Raw genomic sequence first — 18,163 nt, 5'->3', positions numbered from 1 at the left:
AATAGCATGAAAGAATGGAGAAGGAAACCAGGTGGAAAGAACGGCGAAGAAAATGAATTGAAATAATAGCAATAAAGTTTAATCAAGGTTACATCATACAGAGAACTTATGCACCACCTTTTCCTGCCATCAGATACTCCAAAACGGCATGAATAATCCAAATCCACAAGTAGGACATGTCAGCATAATCTTATAGTTCATTTTTCTCTTCATCCCAACAATAGACCAGGTCATAAAACATAAGAACTCCCCAGCGGGGCTCCCCCTCTCTTCTTTTCCCAAGTTCCTAAAAATCATAATTAACAGAAGAGAGAGCATAAGGGGAGCAAGAGAAAGGCTAGACAAGTTTCAGTGCAATAAAACATATAGACTCTGGCTTTAGAGAGCTCAAAAAAAGAGAAAAAGAAGTAAAGAAAATTTCAAGCTATAGGAGAGTAATATACCTGGGTAGAAATTTAAATAACCCAGAGATAAATTCCCTCCACTTTTTACCTCTCTAAACTCCTCTTGAAGTAATAATAAAAAATGAATCGCTGAATACTACCCCCTTCAACTTCTTTCCCATCTTGGCCATCCCGAATAACGGAAAAAAATTATTTACTAACCCATTAACTACTACCAGTACCCCCGCTTGCAGCTTAGTAAAACTTGCCCTTTTTACTAAGCTACCATCTGATCCAGCTGCATCTGTTCAAGCCATGCGCTCAGGACCGCAGCTTGATCATGCCATCAATCTGAGCATTAGCATTCGAAGCCTCACCAGCACCACCACCTCCACCAGCAGGAAGTGATACCGGTGGTCCAACAGAAGTTGCCGCCGCTGTAACTAATTTTTCAGGTGGAGATTCCTTGACCAATGAATGGACCCAGGACAGGTCCGGCTCCTCGCCACCAGACCGCAGCTCAAAAGATGAGGAACGCCTGAGCCGACCCAGCTCCTCACCATTCACACCCCAGTCCAACGTTCCAGAGGGCGATGCCACTTGGACCATGATGAGTTCACAGGGGAGCCTGCAATTGGCGATGAGCCAGAACCAAGATCACGAGAGCTAAGGCTCCGCAGTGTCTGCTGCTGCTTCTCCCGCTGGGCAAATGCAGCCAACCGGGAGCTCATTGGGGAGAGTGGTTCGATGGCACGGGGAGACATCCGGCCAGGGAAGAGATCCCAAGCGAGGCCTGCAAGAGAGAGGACTGCCCAGGCAGCTGCTGGTGGTCCACAGCTTTTGGCGAGAACACGTTGGTACTGATCGGTGAGAGCAAGCTCTGCTGCTGCTGCTGGAACTGGTTGAGGATAGCAGTTCTGTGTGATGGCAAGAAGATAGACCCCTGATCAGAATTGTACCTTGGAGAGGAGATCTCAGCAGAGAAAAGTTCATCAAGGTTCGACGGGGTCAGGGTCTTTGATCGGGCGAGTGATTCGCAGCTGCAGAGCCAAGACGAGAGTAGCACAGATCATTAAGCACTTGCTGGGCATCAAAATCTGGCATCATCGACAAGTCATCCATCGGCATGTCCCTTGCACTCAGAGATGAGCGCAGCCTACTAGAATGGAGATTGCTTCCAGGAAGGTGCAAGGTCGGCACATTGGGCTGCGGCCAGGCCAGAGAGGAGTGGGCCATGCTGTTGGCTGAGGGCGAGATGGGTGGTGTGAAGGGTGACATCACCGAAACCGACGAGGGAGACCCAGGCATCAGACCCATGGCTGCCGCCATCTCCATTGCAGCAGAAGCAGAGGACCAGGGCGACGGCACAGCCGAGCCAGTCGACATATACAGCGGGCGGAGCTCCTCATTGGTGTGAGCAAAGAAGCAGACCCGGCGAGAGCAGCTGGTCCCATCCTTGCAGAGACGTGTTCGGTACTGCGCCGGGTGAAGCCAGCACTCAAACACCCCATGCGCGTACTCGCACATGTCCCCCGCCGGCAAGTGCCTTCCGGAAGTCAGGGCAGGGGACGCAGCTGTAGTGATACTTCCTTGGGTCGCGCCGCCGGGCGTTCTCACCCGGGTGGACGAACGGGCACTCAGTCCAGTCATGAGAGTAGGCCCGCGAGCAAGGCCGGACTTTGAAAGAATACATTCGGAACTCATCAGTGGCGTAGACGCTATTCTTGATATCCGGCAGAGACGGATCGACAGGATACTCTTTCTTCTCGGAGATGGCAGATGGGGGCAGATCGGCAAACTTAGCATTCATCGGGAGGAGGTGGAGTCGGATGATGGGATCCATCCTCATCAGGGGATGACGACAGGGGTGGAGAGTTCGAGTTTGACGAGCTCGCTGCCGCCGCAGTCGTCGTAGTCACGTGAAGAACATGTTGCAGCCGCAGCTGCTCACCACCCGAAACACCGCTAGAACCCCAAGTACCTCTTCAAGAGCAATTTTGACAGCACGCAACTTGGGCGGCACGACGATCACGTCCGCCGGCCGGTGGCCATTGGCATCGACAGCATTAGGATCAGCACCGGCAGCAAGTAGAATCTTAACAGCATCGACAGCGTTCGCCGAGCCACCGGAAGCGGCGCAAGTGGAGGCAGTGGTGCTGTCGGGGCCGCGGCCGCAGCCCCGGTTGACGTCGACGACGGAAAGAGAAAGTATGAGGCGGAGAACATCGAGGCTGCCGTAGGTGGCGGCGACCATCAGGGGAGTCGCCCGCTCGAGAACCATCTGGTTGGAGCCCTTCTTGCGGCCCATACCACATGCCGACTTCGTCGACCGCAGACGGGTCCCGGTCAAGGACCGGCGGAAGCCGTCAGCGTCGTTGTTCGCGGCGAGCTCGAGAAGACTGGAGAAGCAGTCGTCCGGTGACGACGGTGAGGTGGCTCATCGATCTGGCGAGGGAGGAGCTTCGGGTTTCTTCCGAGAAGGCCTTTATGCGCTCCGGACCACCGACATGCCTTCGGCCTGTTATTAATAGGCTACTGAGACGCCCAAAGAAAAAAAAACTTTACTATTAGTGCGGAATAAAGAAATTGCAGATATCTTCGCACTAGATGCTGAGTAGAGATTGAGATTTAAGCGGGGGAAAGGATATAAGTGGAGATTTGGTGACGATTCTCTCTATGATCATGGTCATGGAGATCTTACAAAGATTAGACCGAAAAAATAACGTTAAAATGGAGTCCAGAAAGTCAAAAAGTCGAATCAATATTAGGATTGTGTGGTAAGAATCAGCGAAAAGAAAAAGGACAGAAAAGGGAAAGATCTTTGAATGAAAACAGCCAAAACTTTCCTTTTCATCGATTTCTTTACATAAGAAACAATTATTATCGAGATTTAACATCCCCGGAGATCAAAACAGGGTTCAAGATCTCTATTTTTCAGTTTACAAAATCATCGGATTTTCAGGTAGAAACCGATCCAACATTATTCGAAGTAGAATTATCAACCGATTAACATATACAGCGACAAAATTTTTAAAAATCATCAAAACTTCATCAAATCAAACTTCCATAAAACACTCAAAAATCTAAATCAGGATATCTTCCAGCCCAATACCCAAAATCCTGCCACAAATCCCTAAAAAACCCGATCATAAGGGAATCAAAGAGCCCGTACCAATTTTATGGGAGGTAACGGAGATATAATCAGCCAAAAACGAGTAAAATCGCCATCAAACTGGCTCCGATTAGCTGGTAAACTTCAGATCCTTCGCCCACCGGAGAAGCGGAACAAGTGGACGGCCGAAAACAGCACGAGCTCCTCAAAAAATCGTCGACAGCTGGGGAGAGCCCAGGCTTCCATCGCCGAGTACCCAAAAACTCGCCGATCTATAAGAAGCCGAGAGAGAGGAAAGGTGTTGCTAACTTCTTCCAGGCTTTCGGACTCCCCTCTAACGTCTCCAAATTAAGCCGAAGTGAAACGCTCCACAATGACGGGCAAATTTCGCACTGAGATTTAACCCCGTCTCTTTTCTCTACCAACCTTCTCGTTTCTACCCCTTGCGGTTTGATGAAATTCTCTCGAAATTCGTCCCGAGAACTGCCTACCGACTGAATTCAAACAGGCGGTGACAGGCCCAGCCGGTGGAAAAGAGGTCGGCGAACCGGTTAGGTTTGTGCTGAGTGACCGGATAAGCCCTGGAAGCCCGCGGACCGCGTGCGCCGTCTCGTTGGGTGTTTGGCCTGGTGGAATCCGGAAATCGATGTCCCGCGAATCCGGTGCCCGCCGGACTCCAAGCCAGGAGTCAATCCGGTTCATAGTGAGGGTCAACTCCAAACTTAAGCCGCCCATCTGGACTCATGGGGTCTTCATATTCTCACCCTGAAAATAAAACGCATCTTTCCTTTAGGTTGCGTAGTAAGATGTGATATGGGTGGAGTATCGGAATCTGGAGGTGGCATATCATTGTTTTCTTACTTCTTTTTATTATTTAGGAGCTTTCGTCATGGGAACTAAACAATTGCACGTCTTTTTCGGATTTCTCGTAATTTCCGACGGGCGTTACGCTGTTTTGAGTTTGTCCGAAATGAAAGCAGGATTAAAATTATTGCCCCTAAAACTCGGGAGAATTTAACGGGATAGAGCAGCAAAGCGCGTCCAAAAAGCCCGCGAAAGAGAGAGGGGTAATTTGGTCATTTAGAAAGTTAGGCACTGCACGGGGAGCAGCCAAACAGGCCTCGGATCAGCGGAGCCACTCGTCTCCGCGGAGAACTGGATACGGCCGTGTCCGGTACGTTGCACTGCAGGATAAGTAGTGTTTTTTTGAATTTTGATTAGAGGCTTTTCAACATTTCTATCCGACCGGGCTGGATTAGCTGATCTGAACCGTAAGCACCCTTAGCCGCCCATCTCGATCCATCGTTTCATGTTCTCACCCTGAAAAATAAAACGTATCTTCGTTAGTTTTGTTGAAAGATGTGATTGGGTGGAGTTATCGGAATCTGGAGGTGGACATATCATTATTTTCTTACTTCTTTTTGTATTTTGGAGCTTTTGTCGTGGGAACTTTAACAATTGCACATCTTTTTCGGATTGTCGTCATTTCCGACGGGCGTTCCGCTGTTTTTGGTTGTCCGAAATGAAGTAATATTACTATTTTGCCCCTAAAACGGGACAGAATTTACGGCAGATAGCAGCAAAGGGCGTCCAAAGCCCGCGAAACTGGGAGGGTAATTCGGTTCATTTAGAAAGTTGGGTACTGCCCGGGGAGCAGCCAAACGGACTCGGACCAGCGGAGCAGCCGGTCTTGCGGGAGTACTGGATACGGCCATGGCCGGCACGTTGCACTACAGGATAAGTAGTGTTTTTTTTGAATTTTGATGAGAGGCTTTCCAACATTTCTAACCGTCAATCAGAGGTGGGAATAAATGTTTATACTTTTAATATTTCTTTTTTTTAATACAATGGCCGCTCACAATATGGATGGGTGTAAGTATAGCCAACAAAATCAGAAAAAAAAAAGACAACACAAAAATTGAAACATGGACGCATAGTTGTCCCAAGATGAAACCACGAAAGTGGTGTGCCGCAAATAAGGTGCATAAATAACAGTCTCTAAGTATCAAAACTAAATCCAGACGGTAGTCGCAGAGAATAGGTATCCACAGCTACAGCAGCAACTCTTGTCCCAGTTGCCAACCCAAAGGGTTACTGCACTTTTAGCTAGCCTTCTATTTTGCTTTAGACCCTCCATAGTAGTGCACAAGTGGTGCTTTCGAAAAATGTTCTCCCAAGTGCAGGAGATTCGCACAAGTAGTATAACTCGGAAGTCGAGGTCGATTCCTCAGGAAACGATCTATGGATTATTAGCGTAATCTCAGATTAATTAATTCAGTTAGTTTGTTGATTAAGATGATGTTTTGCAAATAGAAAACAAATCAGTACACGAAGAATCAAAGTATGGATAGATTAAGATGGAGTAGGAATTTGGAATCCCCCTTGATAATTTTGCATTCAAGAAATAAATTCTTCGATTCTTGATTAAAAATATAAATGTAGGATAGATCAAAGCATGGGATATATTTTAGGGACATATGAACTCTATTTCTAAGCATTTATCGTGCCTATTACATCAACGACAAATCAAATACTAAAGCGGTCCACATGTCGATCAACATAAACCATTAAAGAACTATCTACAAAATAATTATGCAAGAATCCATAATATATTGGAAATATAAATCTATAAGAATAAAGGTTTAGAATTTACTTCAAAGATAGCAATACATCAAGGGTTCCTCCATCACCCTTCACCTAAAGGATTAGCCAGCCATCAACATCAAAGACTCTCCCCTGTTACTCTTCTCTCTATACCTTTTTTTTTCTTTTTTTTCGGGAAACAGGGCATCCCCTGTTTCCTTCTTCTCTTTTCCTTCAACCCCTTTTCTTTCAATGAGCCCCCCCCTCTTATAACCATCTTCCTCCCTTCCCAGCCGAGATGTTCATTGAGCGTTTGAACGGAGGAGGAAGCGAACGACTCGGAGGTGATCGCGGCTGCTGCGGCGCTACACGGACTCGGGGCGTTGATCGCGAGGTATTGATGGAGGAGGCTGAATGCGGGGGATGCTTCGCGGGATCGCAGGATGGCTGGGACGAGTCGCATCTGGAAGACGCCCGGAAGGGAGCTGATCGCGGACGGCTGGGAGACTTCACGGAGAAAAGAGATGGATGTGCTGGAACGTGGAGAGGATTGGGCGCTTCACGGACGCTGGGACCATTCACGGGATTTGGGATGTGAGGAATCAGTGGAGGAGGCGGCAGACGCGTGGGAGGATGCTTGAAACGGGTTGCTGGGATTCGGATGATTGAAACGCTGCTTCTAATTTCTTTCTTTGGCCACGGAAGGCTGGGAACGGGATCAGTGGAGGAGGCGGGCGGACGTGTGGGAGGTGATCGCGGGATGATCACGGGACTTGGGATTCCTTGCTGTTCCATTGCGGAAGGGATGCGAAGATGCTGGGAACTCAGGAGAGCTGGCTCACGGATGCAAGATGGATGCGGTGGAATCACCACAGACGGCCGAGAAGAATACAGAACGCTGGGTGAATGGAACTTGGACTTGCGGAAGAAGCTGACTCACTTGCGGAGGATGGGTTGGATGCGGGCTCCATCGAAATGAGATGCACAGGTTATTAGAAATCGGTTGCAGTGAATTGGACGGCTGAACTCAGCCTTCTTCTAGTGTGTAACTGGGATTGACCCATACAGCTGGCTAGTCACCTGCGGTGATGCATCTTTTTAGACCCAATGCGCATTTAAACTCTGATCTGTGCCAAATAAAAAATATGAAATTAATGCAGCACTTTTGTCATTATTTGTTAGCAATAATATTAATTTAAGTAGTATGTAGATCGCACTTTTGTGCTCTAATCACACCCCCAACTAGCTTATTGCTAGTCCCTAGCAATTCAGAGTAAACAATAACATGAGAGTACAAAAAGTGTTGGTCAATCCTTTGACTTTTTATTAAAGCGTAAAGACCATAAAAACTAAGATATGTACCCACTTTCGTAGGGCATCACGATTGCACTTAGCACGTGCAACAAGCCGTTAAACCCCTAGGTTACCCTAGTGGATGAGTGTTGTCTCGTGAGGGTTTTCAGGGATGTTACCCACAAACATCATGAATGATATGACATGAGATCCTAAAAAAAATATGAAATAAATCCTAAGCTAATACACATGTGATATATATTTTTCTTAAGCTTGGCAACTATCAAAGCAAGGGGAATACTAAAGTGTTAGTGTGCATAAACAGAATGACTTTCTTAGAGCACTAATACCTCCACCACAACATGGTACTGCTTGAATTTTTAGGTGCACTTCTCAAGTTCATAAGTGTTTACTACAGTTTATTAGAGACTGATCCATCAAATTTTCAGAATATCTCATATTGTCTAAATTTGTCAAAAATGGTTCGCATATAAAGGAGGAGCTATCAAGCCCAACTAAATATCTAGAGTACACAGAGTTCCAATTTAATGGAGTCAAACCAGCCATTACTACATGATACTGGGGTTCAGTCCAACCAACCTTATTCATGCTTTTTTTAATTTTATTTTATCAAATATGATGATTACAATAGTCCAACCCCCTTAGGCTCTAGTAAGGGTCCATGTAGCGAGTTTTCGGCCCATGACTCCTGATCCAGTTGGCTCAAGGCATTAGGTGAAATACCCCTCGGACTTAATTACTCAAACCAAACTACGCCACGAGGTCAGACTTGTCATCTTTTTCTTTTTTTTTATTTTAATAATAAGAGTAGGTAAACTGAACCATATAACGTGACTGCATCGTGACTATAGGTCAACCAAGGTCGGAACATAAGGTACTTAGGTGATCTAGCCAGGGTATTCAACTTCTATCTTTATGTGAAAAACCAAATCATGAACCTTATAGTACGGACAAGGATACTCGTACTTCTTTTACAGATATGACTTAATAAAAATGCATTAAACAAATGTGAACTCCTGAGGCCTTCCTATAATCATTAAGTACATGTGCGGGATCTAATAATAGATCTCTGATCAGTCATAGTATGCATGTGTTCCTTGCCTTAATAGTTGCACAAACTTAATATGAAAATACATGTGTATTGGTAATAAATCAAATGCAGAAACAAGTTTTTTTTTTTTTTTTGCAAAATATTTTCCTCCCCCCAACTTAAAAATTGCATTGTCCTCAATGTAATAGATACAAGAAAATAATATTGGAGAGAAGAGAAATACCTTGAGCTGTTGATATCCAGAAAATAAGACCTACAAAACTAGAAAAATAATTCTAACTAATATACACATACCTTTGCCTTCATGTTCAATCATAAGAAGGTTCCCCCAAGAAAAATGAGTCCTCTTCATCGGCAAAATTCTCAAGAAAAGGTTTTAATCTGTGTCCATTTACCTTAAAAATTCTACCATCCCGTGGATTCTCAATCTCAACCGCCCCATGTGGAAAAACAGTTTTTATAATGTAAGGACCTGTCCATCTCGATCGCAACTTACCAGGAAACAGATGTAAGCGGAAATCATATAAAAGAACTTTTTGCAAAGGTTCAAAAGATTTTTTTTAAAATTGATTTATCATGTAAGATCTTCATTCGTTCTTTGCAAATTTTAGCATTATCATAAGCATCTATGCGAATCTCATTAAGCTCGTTCAATTGTAATTTTCTAGCTAGACCGGCATCTTGTAAATCAAAATTTAATTTTCTAATTGCCCAATACGATTTATGTTCTATTTCTACAGGCAGATGACACGCTTTTCCGTTGACTAGCCGGTAGGGAGACATGCCAAGAATGGTTTTGTATGCAGTCCGATAGGCCCATAATGCATCTGATAGTTTTAAGGACCAATCTTTTCGTGAAGGATTTACCGTTTTTTCTAAAATACGCTTGATTTCCCTATTGGCTAATTCTACTTGGCCACTAGTTTGCGGGTGATATGGGGGTAGCAACTCTGTGGGTGACACCATACTTTTTTAATAATGTCTCAAAAGGCTTATTACAAAAGTATTTTCCACCGTCGCTAATTATAACCTTAGGCATCCCAAATCGTGAAAAAATATTTGCTTTTAAAAACTTCAGGACAGGTTTGTGATCATTGGTCCTACAAGCGACAGCTTCTATCCATTTGGACACATACTCGACCCCAACTAAAATGTACTCATATCCAAAAGATGGTGGGAATGGGCCCATAAAATCGATGCCCCAACAATCGAAAATTTCGATAATAGTAATGGGTTGAAGAAGCATCATTTGCCTACGAGTTAGACTTCCAATACGTTGACATGGATCACATGTCCTGCAGAACTCGTGGGCATCTTTGAACATAGTAGGCCAATAGAAACCACATTGCAAGACCTTTGCAACAGTTTTCTTAGAGGCAAAGTGTCCACCGCAAGCATCAGTGTGGCAGAAAGAAAGTACGCTTTGTATATCATGATCCGGTATGTATCGTCTAAAGATTTGATCGTTACAATATTTAAATAAATAGGGTTCGTCATAGTAATAATTCTTTACTTCGCGCAAGAAAATTTTTCTATCTGTCGACCCCCAATGCTCTGGCATCCGGCTTGTAACAAGAAAATTTACAATATCTGCATACCATGGCATACTAGAAAGTGCAAACAACTGCTCTTCAGGGAATGAGTCCTTGATGGAAAACTGTGGCACTGAATCATGAAAAACTAGCCGTGACAAATGGTCAGCAACCACATTCTCTACTCCCTTTTTATCTTTAATAGTGATGTCAAATTCTTGGAGTAGAAGTATCCATCGTATTAAGCGTGGTTTGGCCTCTTTCTTATCCAGCAAATATTTTAACGCTGCATGGTCTGTGAAGATAACAATAGGAGCACCAAGGATATAAGAGCGAAATTTATCTAAGGCAAATACTACTGCAAGCAATTCCTTCTCGGTGGGTGGTGTAATTCATTTGAGCATTGTTTAAGGTTTTGCTTGCATAATAAATGACATATGGCTTATTATCCTTGCGTTGTCCTAGGAGAGCACCTATCGCATAGTCGCTAGCGTCGCACATAATCTTAAAAGGTAATGACCAATCGGGTGGTCGCACGATGGGTGCAGTGCTAAGCATAGACTTCAACTTTTTGAATGCCTCCTGACAGGTTTCAGTCCAATTGAACGGTGTATCAAGGAATAGGAGGTTACATAATGGTCGAGTTATGACACTAAAGTCCTTGATGAACCTCCTATAAAATCCGGCATGATCCAAAAATGATCTAACATCTCTAACCGTCTTGGGTGCAGGTAGCTTAGCAATTAAATCAGTCTTATCTATCTACTTCCATGCCCTTCGATGAAACAATATGTCCTAAGACAATTCCTTTTGGCACCATGAAGTGGCATTTCTCCCAATTCAGTATCAAATTCTTCTCCATACATCGAGCTAAGACTGCTTGTAAATGTGAAAGGCAATTATCAAATGAGTCGCCAAAAACGGAGAAGTCGTCCATGAACACTTCTAAAAATTTTTCGTTCATGTCTTCAAAAATGCTGAGCATGCATTTTTGGAATGTTGCGGGTGCATTACACAACCCAAATGGCATTCGTCGGAAAGCAAATGTGCTAAAAGGACAAGTGAAGGTAGTCTTCTCTTGATCTTCTGGTGAAATTTCAATTTGATAATATCCCGAATAGCCATCGAGAAACAATAGAAATCATGCCCTGCAACTCTCTCCAACACTTGGTCTAGGAAGGGTAGAGGAAAGTGATCCTTTCGTGTGACCAAATTCAGCTTTCGATAGTCAACACACATGTGCCAACTCGTCGGGACACGAGTTGGAACTAGTTCACCTTGTTCATTTTCTACCACCATCAAACCCGACTTCTTAGGAACGACTTGAGTAGGGCTTACCCACTTGCTGTCAGAAATTGGGTAAATAATACCCACGTCAAGCAACTTGAGGACTTCTGCCTTAACTACATCTCTCATCGTAGGATTCAACCTTCGTTGCATTTGCCTTGTGGTTTTGGCATTGTCCTCCAAATATATCCGGTGCGTGCAAACTAAGGGGCTAATCCCCTTCAAGTCGGCAATAGACCACCCTAAGGCTCCCTTATGATTTTTTAGAATACCAAATAATTTTCTATCTTGGATATGATCAAGTCCAGACGAGATGATTACAGGAAAAAAATCATTAAGTCCAAGAAAGGCATACTTAAGTTCCTTTGGTAAGGGTTTCAATTCGAGCTTGGGTGCTTGCTCATGGGATGGTACTATTTTTGCCTCTTGAGGCGACAACCTCTCAAATTCCTCTACTTTCGGTCTCCACCCATTGACCATCTTGATATCCAGATTATCCACAATAGGTGTGACTGACAAATCATCATTAGTTCCATTAGGACACCAATCAATTAAGCTATCATCGGATGGGTCGTTAATTGCTTTAGCTAACAAATATTCTTCTGCGATGGTTTCAACCCAATCAACCTCCTTACTCTCTTCGGAATCATTGGGTTGTTTGCACACATTAAAAATATTTAGTTCTAAGGTCATGTTACCAAAAGAAAGTTTCATGATGCCATTCCTACAATTAATTAATGCATTAGAAGTCGCAAGGAATAGACGTCCTAAAATGACCGAAATCTGAGACTGTGAGTTCGAAGCCGGATGTGTGTCCAATACGATAAAATCGACAGAAAAGTAGAACTTGTCTACTTGGACTAATACATCCTCGATAATCTCCCTTGGAATTTTAACTGACCTGTCAGCTAATTGCAAAGTGACGGAGGTTGGCTTCAACTCACCTAAACCAAGAAGAGGTATGTTGATCTTTACTTGCTTAAAAAGCTCAAAAATTTCAGAATTAGGTTCGAGCTTTTGCAACGGCTTTAACCGTTGTGGAAAAGGTGGAGGAAAAGGACATTCAACTTTCTCGGTAGAAGTTGGGACCTCAACTTCTTCTTTGTCCCTTTCATCGGCTTTGGGAGCATCAGAATTAGAAGTGACCTGCGGTCTCAATGGGACGGTCTGATTAATGACTTTTCCATTACGCAAAGTCATGATGCTCTTTGCATGTTCTGTATGCGAACTAGAAGGAGCCGTATTATTACTACCGTGCACTTGTGGGTTAGGTTGGGGTTGAGCTGGAAGCTTATCCTTCTCTTGGGTACTTAGGACGGTAGTCAACATTGACAATTAGTTCCTTATGTCTTCAAAATTTCTAGTATTTTGAGCATTGATATTAGCTTGACCTTGTAGAAAAGTTTGTATGGATTGCAAGGTATCCTCGATATTTAGCTTTTGAGAGGGTGGTGATGCAAAAGTAGGATATGCAGGTGGAGGAGCTGAATGGTGTGACTGTTGAGGATGATCATTTCTCCACCTAAAATTTGGATGATTCTTCCAACCAGGGTTATAGGTATTCGAGTATGGATTGCTATAAGGCTTTTGGTAGGAGTTCATAGCATTTGCTTGATCGTGCAAGACTTCTTTGAATGCCGGTATGGTGGGGCAATCTGTAGTGGTATGACCCGACATATCGCAGATACCACAACACTCGTTTCTAAGCTCTATAGTCTTGACAGGCTCAACCTTCCTAAGCTCAATTTCTTCTACCTTCCTAGTGAGGGCTACCATTTTAGCGTGAAGATCATCCTCAGTTCTGAGGTTGTAAAGGCCTCCCTGTACAGAGCTAGTAGGCTTAGGCAAAGACTTGTTGTTTCTATCCCCATTATCCCAAAGTTGGGCAGTCTCAGCAAGGGAATCCAAATACTCCCACGCCTCATCAGGGTGTTTTTCTAAAAATCTACCATTGCACATGGTCTCTACAAACTGTTTCAACTGTGGAGATAAACCTTCATAAAAGAAGCTAATGGTTCTCCAGGTTTCGAACCCGTGATGAGGGCATGAGAGAAGAAGGTCTTTAAATCTTTCCCAACATTCATAAAATGTTTCATTATCTTTTTGTTAAAAATTGCTAATATGTCTTTTTAAAAAGTTGGTCCTTTGTGTGGGAAAAAACTTCTTCAAAAATTCTCTCTGCATATCTTGCCAAGTTCTTATTGATCTAGGTCGCAACGAGTTTAGCCATGTTTTGGCCTTATCTTTTAGAGAGAAAGGGAACAATGTCAGCTTGAGGACATCCTTGGTGACGTTCGGCACTCTAAATGTAATGCTCAATTCTTCAAAATCTTTTAAATGAAGATACGGACTCTCGGACTCTAACCCGTGGAACTTGGGCAGCAATTGAATTACCCCGGGTTTAATGTCAAAATGTCCTACATTATCAGGAAAAATTATGCATGAAGGCTGACTAGTCCTAGCCGGTTGTAGGTATTGTCTTAGGGTCATAACATGGGGTTCACGTTCTCGATCATGGTGACTCCCCACATCTTCATTTAAATCAGTCATCTCACAAGGTGTGAGATATTGCGAAGGAATTTCAGAGGTATGTCCTAAGGGATGATCTAAAGTTGTACGACTTAATCGACCGGTGTCGTCCCTATTCCACTTTAGCATGCAAAATAATTCCCTCTTTTTTTTTAATTTTATTTTTTTTTAAAATATAAGTACCAACTAAAGATACCCTAAAACGACATCCTAATACAAAATTCTATTCATAATCAAACATGCAACAAAACATTACACCTCAATTCCTAATGTTTTTCTTAAATTTCTAGACAGCTTCTAACTGGTTTGAAGAGGACACCTAAGCCTCCAATCCGGTCTAGTAACCTAGTCGACCAGGTAAGCTCCTAGGTAAGTGGAGGGGTCACGATGCATTCGCAAAGGTCCCACTTAAAACCCACTTGCCTCGAACAGATGAACTGTCTCCCTTATAGGGACAAAGCTTGCCTAGACATCAACTAAGCCACAGAGTGAAATTGGTGCAACTTTTACGAGAGAGAAAGTTTTTCCTGTGGCATCGAAGTGGACCTCTGGACAAGTGGCTGAGGCTTATGTCGCTGAAGTCCGGAATGATGATAATAACAATAGCAACCCTGGCCGATTTACTTTTCGGTGGTCTTCATCCTATTGAGCTTGAATGTCCTTAGGGGCCAACGTCTAGTTGATTTTAGTTAAGCTTAGGATATCTATGCACTGGGGTGATTTTTGGGCTAAGGACGAGTGATGAAATCCCGACCTTATCTTTTTAAATGGGTTCAGCCCTTAGAATATTTTATGCTGATGCTTTATAATATATGCAACAATCAAGAGATTTTTTTTTTTTAATATTTTATGACATGACATTAAATTTCATTGAATAGGTGATCAAGCAAATTATTTATTTTTTTTTAAATTTTATGAGTTGAAGTTTGAAATTTGAATTCTGAAATTTGAAATTTGAAATTTGAAATTTTAGGTTTTCCTCTTTTTTTTTTGAATAATCACCCTTGTTCTTCTCTTAAAGTTTTTTTTTATTATTATTATTTATTGATTTTCAATTAGCAACAAGGGTTAATGAGATATAATAACAATAAAATTATGGTTCTAAAAAAAAATTAAATGCAGAAAATTCAAAACAAAAAGCAGCAAAGTTTCGTATTAATCTAATAGTCTTAAAAGTCTCAGAATGTCAATCAGACCGTTCAGATTATTGAACAATGTGTCTTGCACTAGCTGACCATATTTGAGTCAAATCAGACGGCTAATTTCTATGATATCAGAGTTTGATGCAGACTGTGTAGGGAATTAAAAATAGTAGTAAAGATTTAATTATTATTTTTTTTCAAAAGAAAAATACTAACTATTAAGATAAAAATGAAATCTAAAATTATACTAATAACTCAGCCGTTCCCCGGCAATGGCGCCAAAAACTTGGTGCTTTCGAAAAAATGTTCTCCCAAGTGCAGGAGATTCACACAAGTAGTATAACTCGGAAGTCCGAGGTCGATTTCTCAGGAAACGATCTATGGATTATTAGCGTAATCTTAGATTAATTAATTCAGTTAATTTGTTGATTAAGATGATGTTTTGCAAATAGAAAACAAATCAGTACACAGAGAATCAAAGTATGGATAGATTAAGATGGAGTAGGAATCTGGAATCTCTTTTGATAATTTTGCATTCAAAAAATAAATTCTTCGATTCTTGATTAAAGATATAAATGTAGGATAAATCAAAGCATGGGATATATTTTAGGGACATATGAACTCTATTTCTAAGCATTTATCGTGCCTATTACATCAACGACAAATTAAATACTAAAGCGGTCCACATGTCGATCAACATAAACCATTAAAGAACTATCTACAAAATAATTATGCAAGAATCCATAATATATTGGAAATATAAATCTATAAGAATTAAAGGTTTAGAATTTACTTCAAAGATAGCAATACATCAAGGGTTCCTCCATCACCCTTCACCTAAAGGATTAGCCAGCCATCAACATCAAAGACTCTCCCCTGTTACTCCTCTCTCTATATCTTTTTTTTTCTTTTTATTTTTGGAAACAGGGCATCCCCTGTTTCCTTCTTCTCTTTTCCTTCAACCCCAGCAAGCGGCCCCCCCTTTTCTTTCAATGAACCCCCCCTCTTATAACCATCTTCCTCCCTTCCCAGCCGAGATGTTCACGAGCGTTTGAACGGAGGAGGAAGCGAACGACTCGGAGGTGATCGCGGCTGCTGCGGCGCTTCACGGACTCGGGCGTTGATCGCGAGGTATTGATGGAGGAGGACTGAATGCGGGGGATGCTTCGCGGGATCGGCGGGATGGCTGGGATGAGTCGCTGATCTGGAAGACGCCCGGAAGGGAGCTGATCGTGGACGGCTGGGAGACTTCATGGGAGAAAGAGATGGATGTGCTGGAACGTGGAGAGGATTGGGCGCTTCACGGACGCTGGGACCATTCACGGGATTTGGGATGTGAGGAATCAGTGGAGGAGGTGGCAGATGCGTGGGAGGATGCTTGAAACGGGTTGCTGGGATTCGGATGATTGAAACGCTGCTTCTAATTTCTTTCTTTGGCCACGGAAGGCTGGGAACGAGATCAGTGGAGGAGGCGGGCGGACGTGTGGGAGGTTATCGCGGGATGATCACGGGACTTGGGATTCCTTTCTTGTTCCATTGCGGAAGGATGCGAAGATGCTGGGAACTCAGGAGAGTTGGCTCACGGATGCAAGATGGATGCGGTGGAATCACCATGGACGGCCGAGAAGAATACGGAACGCTGGGTGAATGGAACTTGGACTTGCGGAAGAAGCTGACTCACTTGCGGAAGGATGGGTTGGATGCGGGCTCCATCGAAATGAGATGCACAGGTTATTAGAAATCGGTTGCAGTGAATTGGACGGCTGAACTCAGCCTTCTTCTAGTGTGTAACTGGGATTGACCCATACAGCTGGCTAGTCACCTGCGGTGATGCATCTTTTTAGACCCAATGCGCATTTAAACTCTGATATGTGCCAAATAAAAATATAAAATTAATGCAGCACTTTTGTCATTATTTGTTAGCAATAATATTAATTTAAGTAGTATGTAGATCGCACTTTTGTGCTCTCATCAACAAGTAAGCACTAGAACCAGAATCTATAACCCAACTGAAAGTAGAATAAATCGTTAGATTAGTTTCAATAACGAGCAAGTCTAACATACCTTCTGAAGGTGTGTCTGCCCTTTTGTTCTTCAGACTCTTGAGATATGAAGGACATTTCCTCTTCCAATGGCCGTTGACATTGCAGTGGAAACATTTTTCTTTATCATCAGCCTTTTTCTTTTGAACTTTCTTCTTCGTCTTTTTCTCTTTCTTCTGCTTTTCGTAAACTTTTTCTTCTTCCAAGTAGACTTTCTCTTGGAAGTAGAAATCAACTCCGCAGTGAAAAAAGTGCTCCTTGAACCTTTTAAGGCCCCTTCAGCAGTTACCAACGTATTTAACAACTCAGACTTAGTGCATTCAATCTTATTCATATGGTAGTTACTAAACTGCCCAAATGAAGCTGGAAGGGATTACAGGATCAAATCTACTTGCAATTCCTTGTGCATTGTCATACCGAGCTTCTCAAACTCCTAAAATCCTTGATCATAGTCAAACAGTGATCATGGACAGACTGCCCTTCGCGCATCTTCGCCTTAAAGAGCCTTTTGGATATTTTAAAATGTGCTGTGCGACTTTGCTCACCATTCAACTCTTGCAAGTGAGTCAATATGTCCCTAGCAATCTTCATTTTCTCATGCTAGCATTGAAGTTCATTGAACATAGATACCATGATATAGCACCTGACTCTAATGTCACCATCCGTCCACTTATCATGTATATCACGCTAATCAATGTTCGGACGTGCTGGTAATGTGGGGATATCATTATCGAGTATATAGCATATTTTTTTGCAACTCAAAATAATTTTCAAGTTTCTTAGCTAGTCTTTATAATTGGTTCCAGTCAAACGGTTGGTCTCAAGAATTCGGAACAAAGGATTAGAAGCTGACATTGTGATCTGTAGAAAGTAAAAATTCTAGTTAGATTTCGTACGTGATCTTAATTTGTTTTAGGATCTTTTAAAATAAATACACCTCCTACTATTTCCTCGAATCTCTCACACTCCTCAGGTAGAGAAACGGAAACCCTTCATGACTAGGGCTTCTAGTGGGTACTGTGGTCCCATTGATTTACATGCCACCTCACCTAACAGTTATTGGTGACACATAAAAGGATGAGTGTACAACTCTTTGTACATTGCTTCTCAAGCAAGTCACAGTGCTATCCGATCTCTAAGTTATGAAGATCTCACCTAACAGTTATTGGTCCCATTTCTTAATTAAGT

General features: G+C 42.8%; 1 protein-coding gene and 1 non-coding gene across 2 annotated transcripts; one reads left to right on the top strand and one right to left on the bottom strand.

The window, feature by feature from the left end:
• Positions 1-149: 149 nt before the first annotated feature.
• Positions 150-2,887, bottom strand: LOC120108678 (zinc finger CCCH domain-containing protein 24-like; the record flags this gene model as incomplete). Its single annotated transcript, XM_039122354.1, is given in 11 exon segments — positions 150-720; positions 723-979; positions 982-1,162; positions 1,165-1,445; positions 1,448-1,920; positions 1,922-2,197; positions 2,199-2,326; positions 2,365-2,688; positions 2,690-2,736; positions 2,739-2,799; positions 2,801-2,887. Coding segments are annotated over 11 exon segments (2,175 nt in total), but the record flags the coding sequence as incomplete, so codon positions are not given.
• Positions 2,888-13,291: 10,404 nt separating this feature from the next.
• On the top strand, positions 13,292-13,401 carry LOC120108679. Its single transcript, XR_005509943.1, has one exon. It is a non-coding gene; the product is annotated as a small nucleolar RNA R71 (small nucleolar RNA).
• Positions 13,402-18,163: the final 4,762 nt, after the last annotated feature.

This window comes from Phoenix dactylifera, unplaced genomic scaffold (assembly GCF_009389715.1).
Source record: "Phoenix dactylifera cultivar Barhee BC4 unplaced genomic scaffold, palm_55x_up_171113_PBpolish2nd_filt_p 001484F, whole genome shotgun sequence".
NCBI lineage: Eukaryota > Viridiplantae > Streptophyta > Magnoliopsida > Arecales > Arecaceae > Phoenix > Phoenix dactylifera.
Note: the sequence above shows the minus strand (reverse complement) of the source record. Positions and strands in the feature narration are given on the sequence as shown.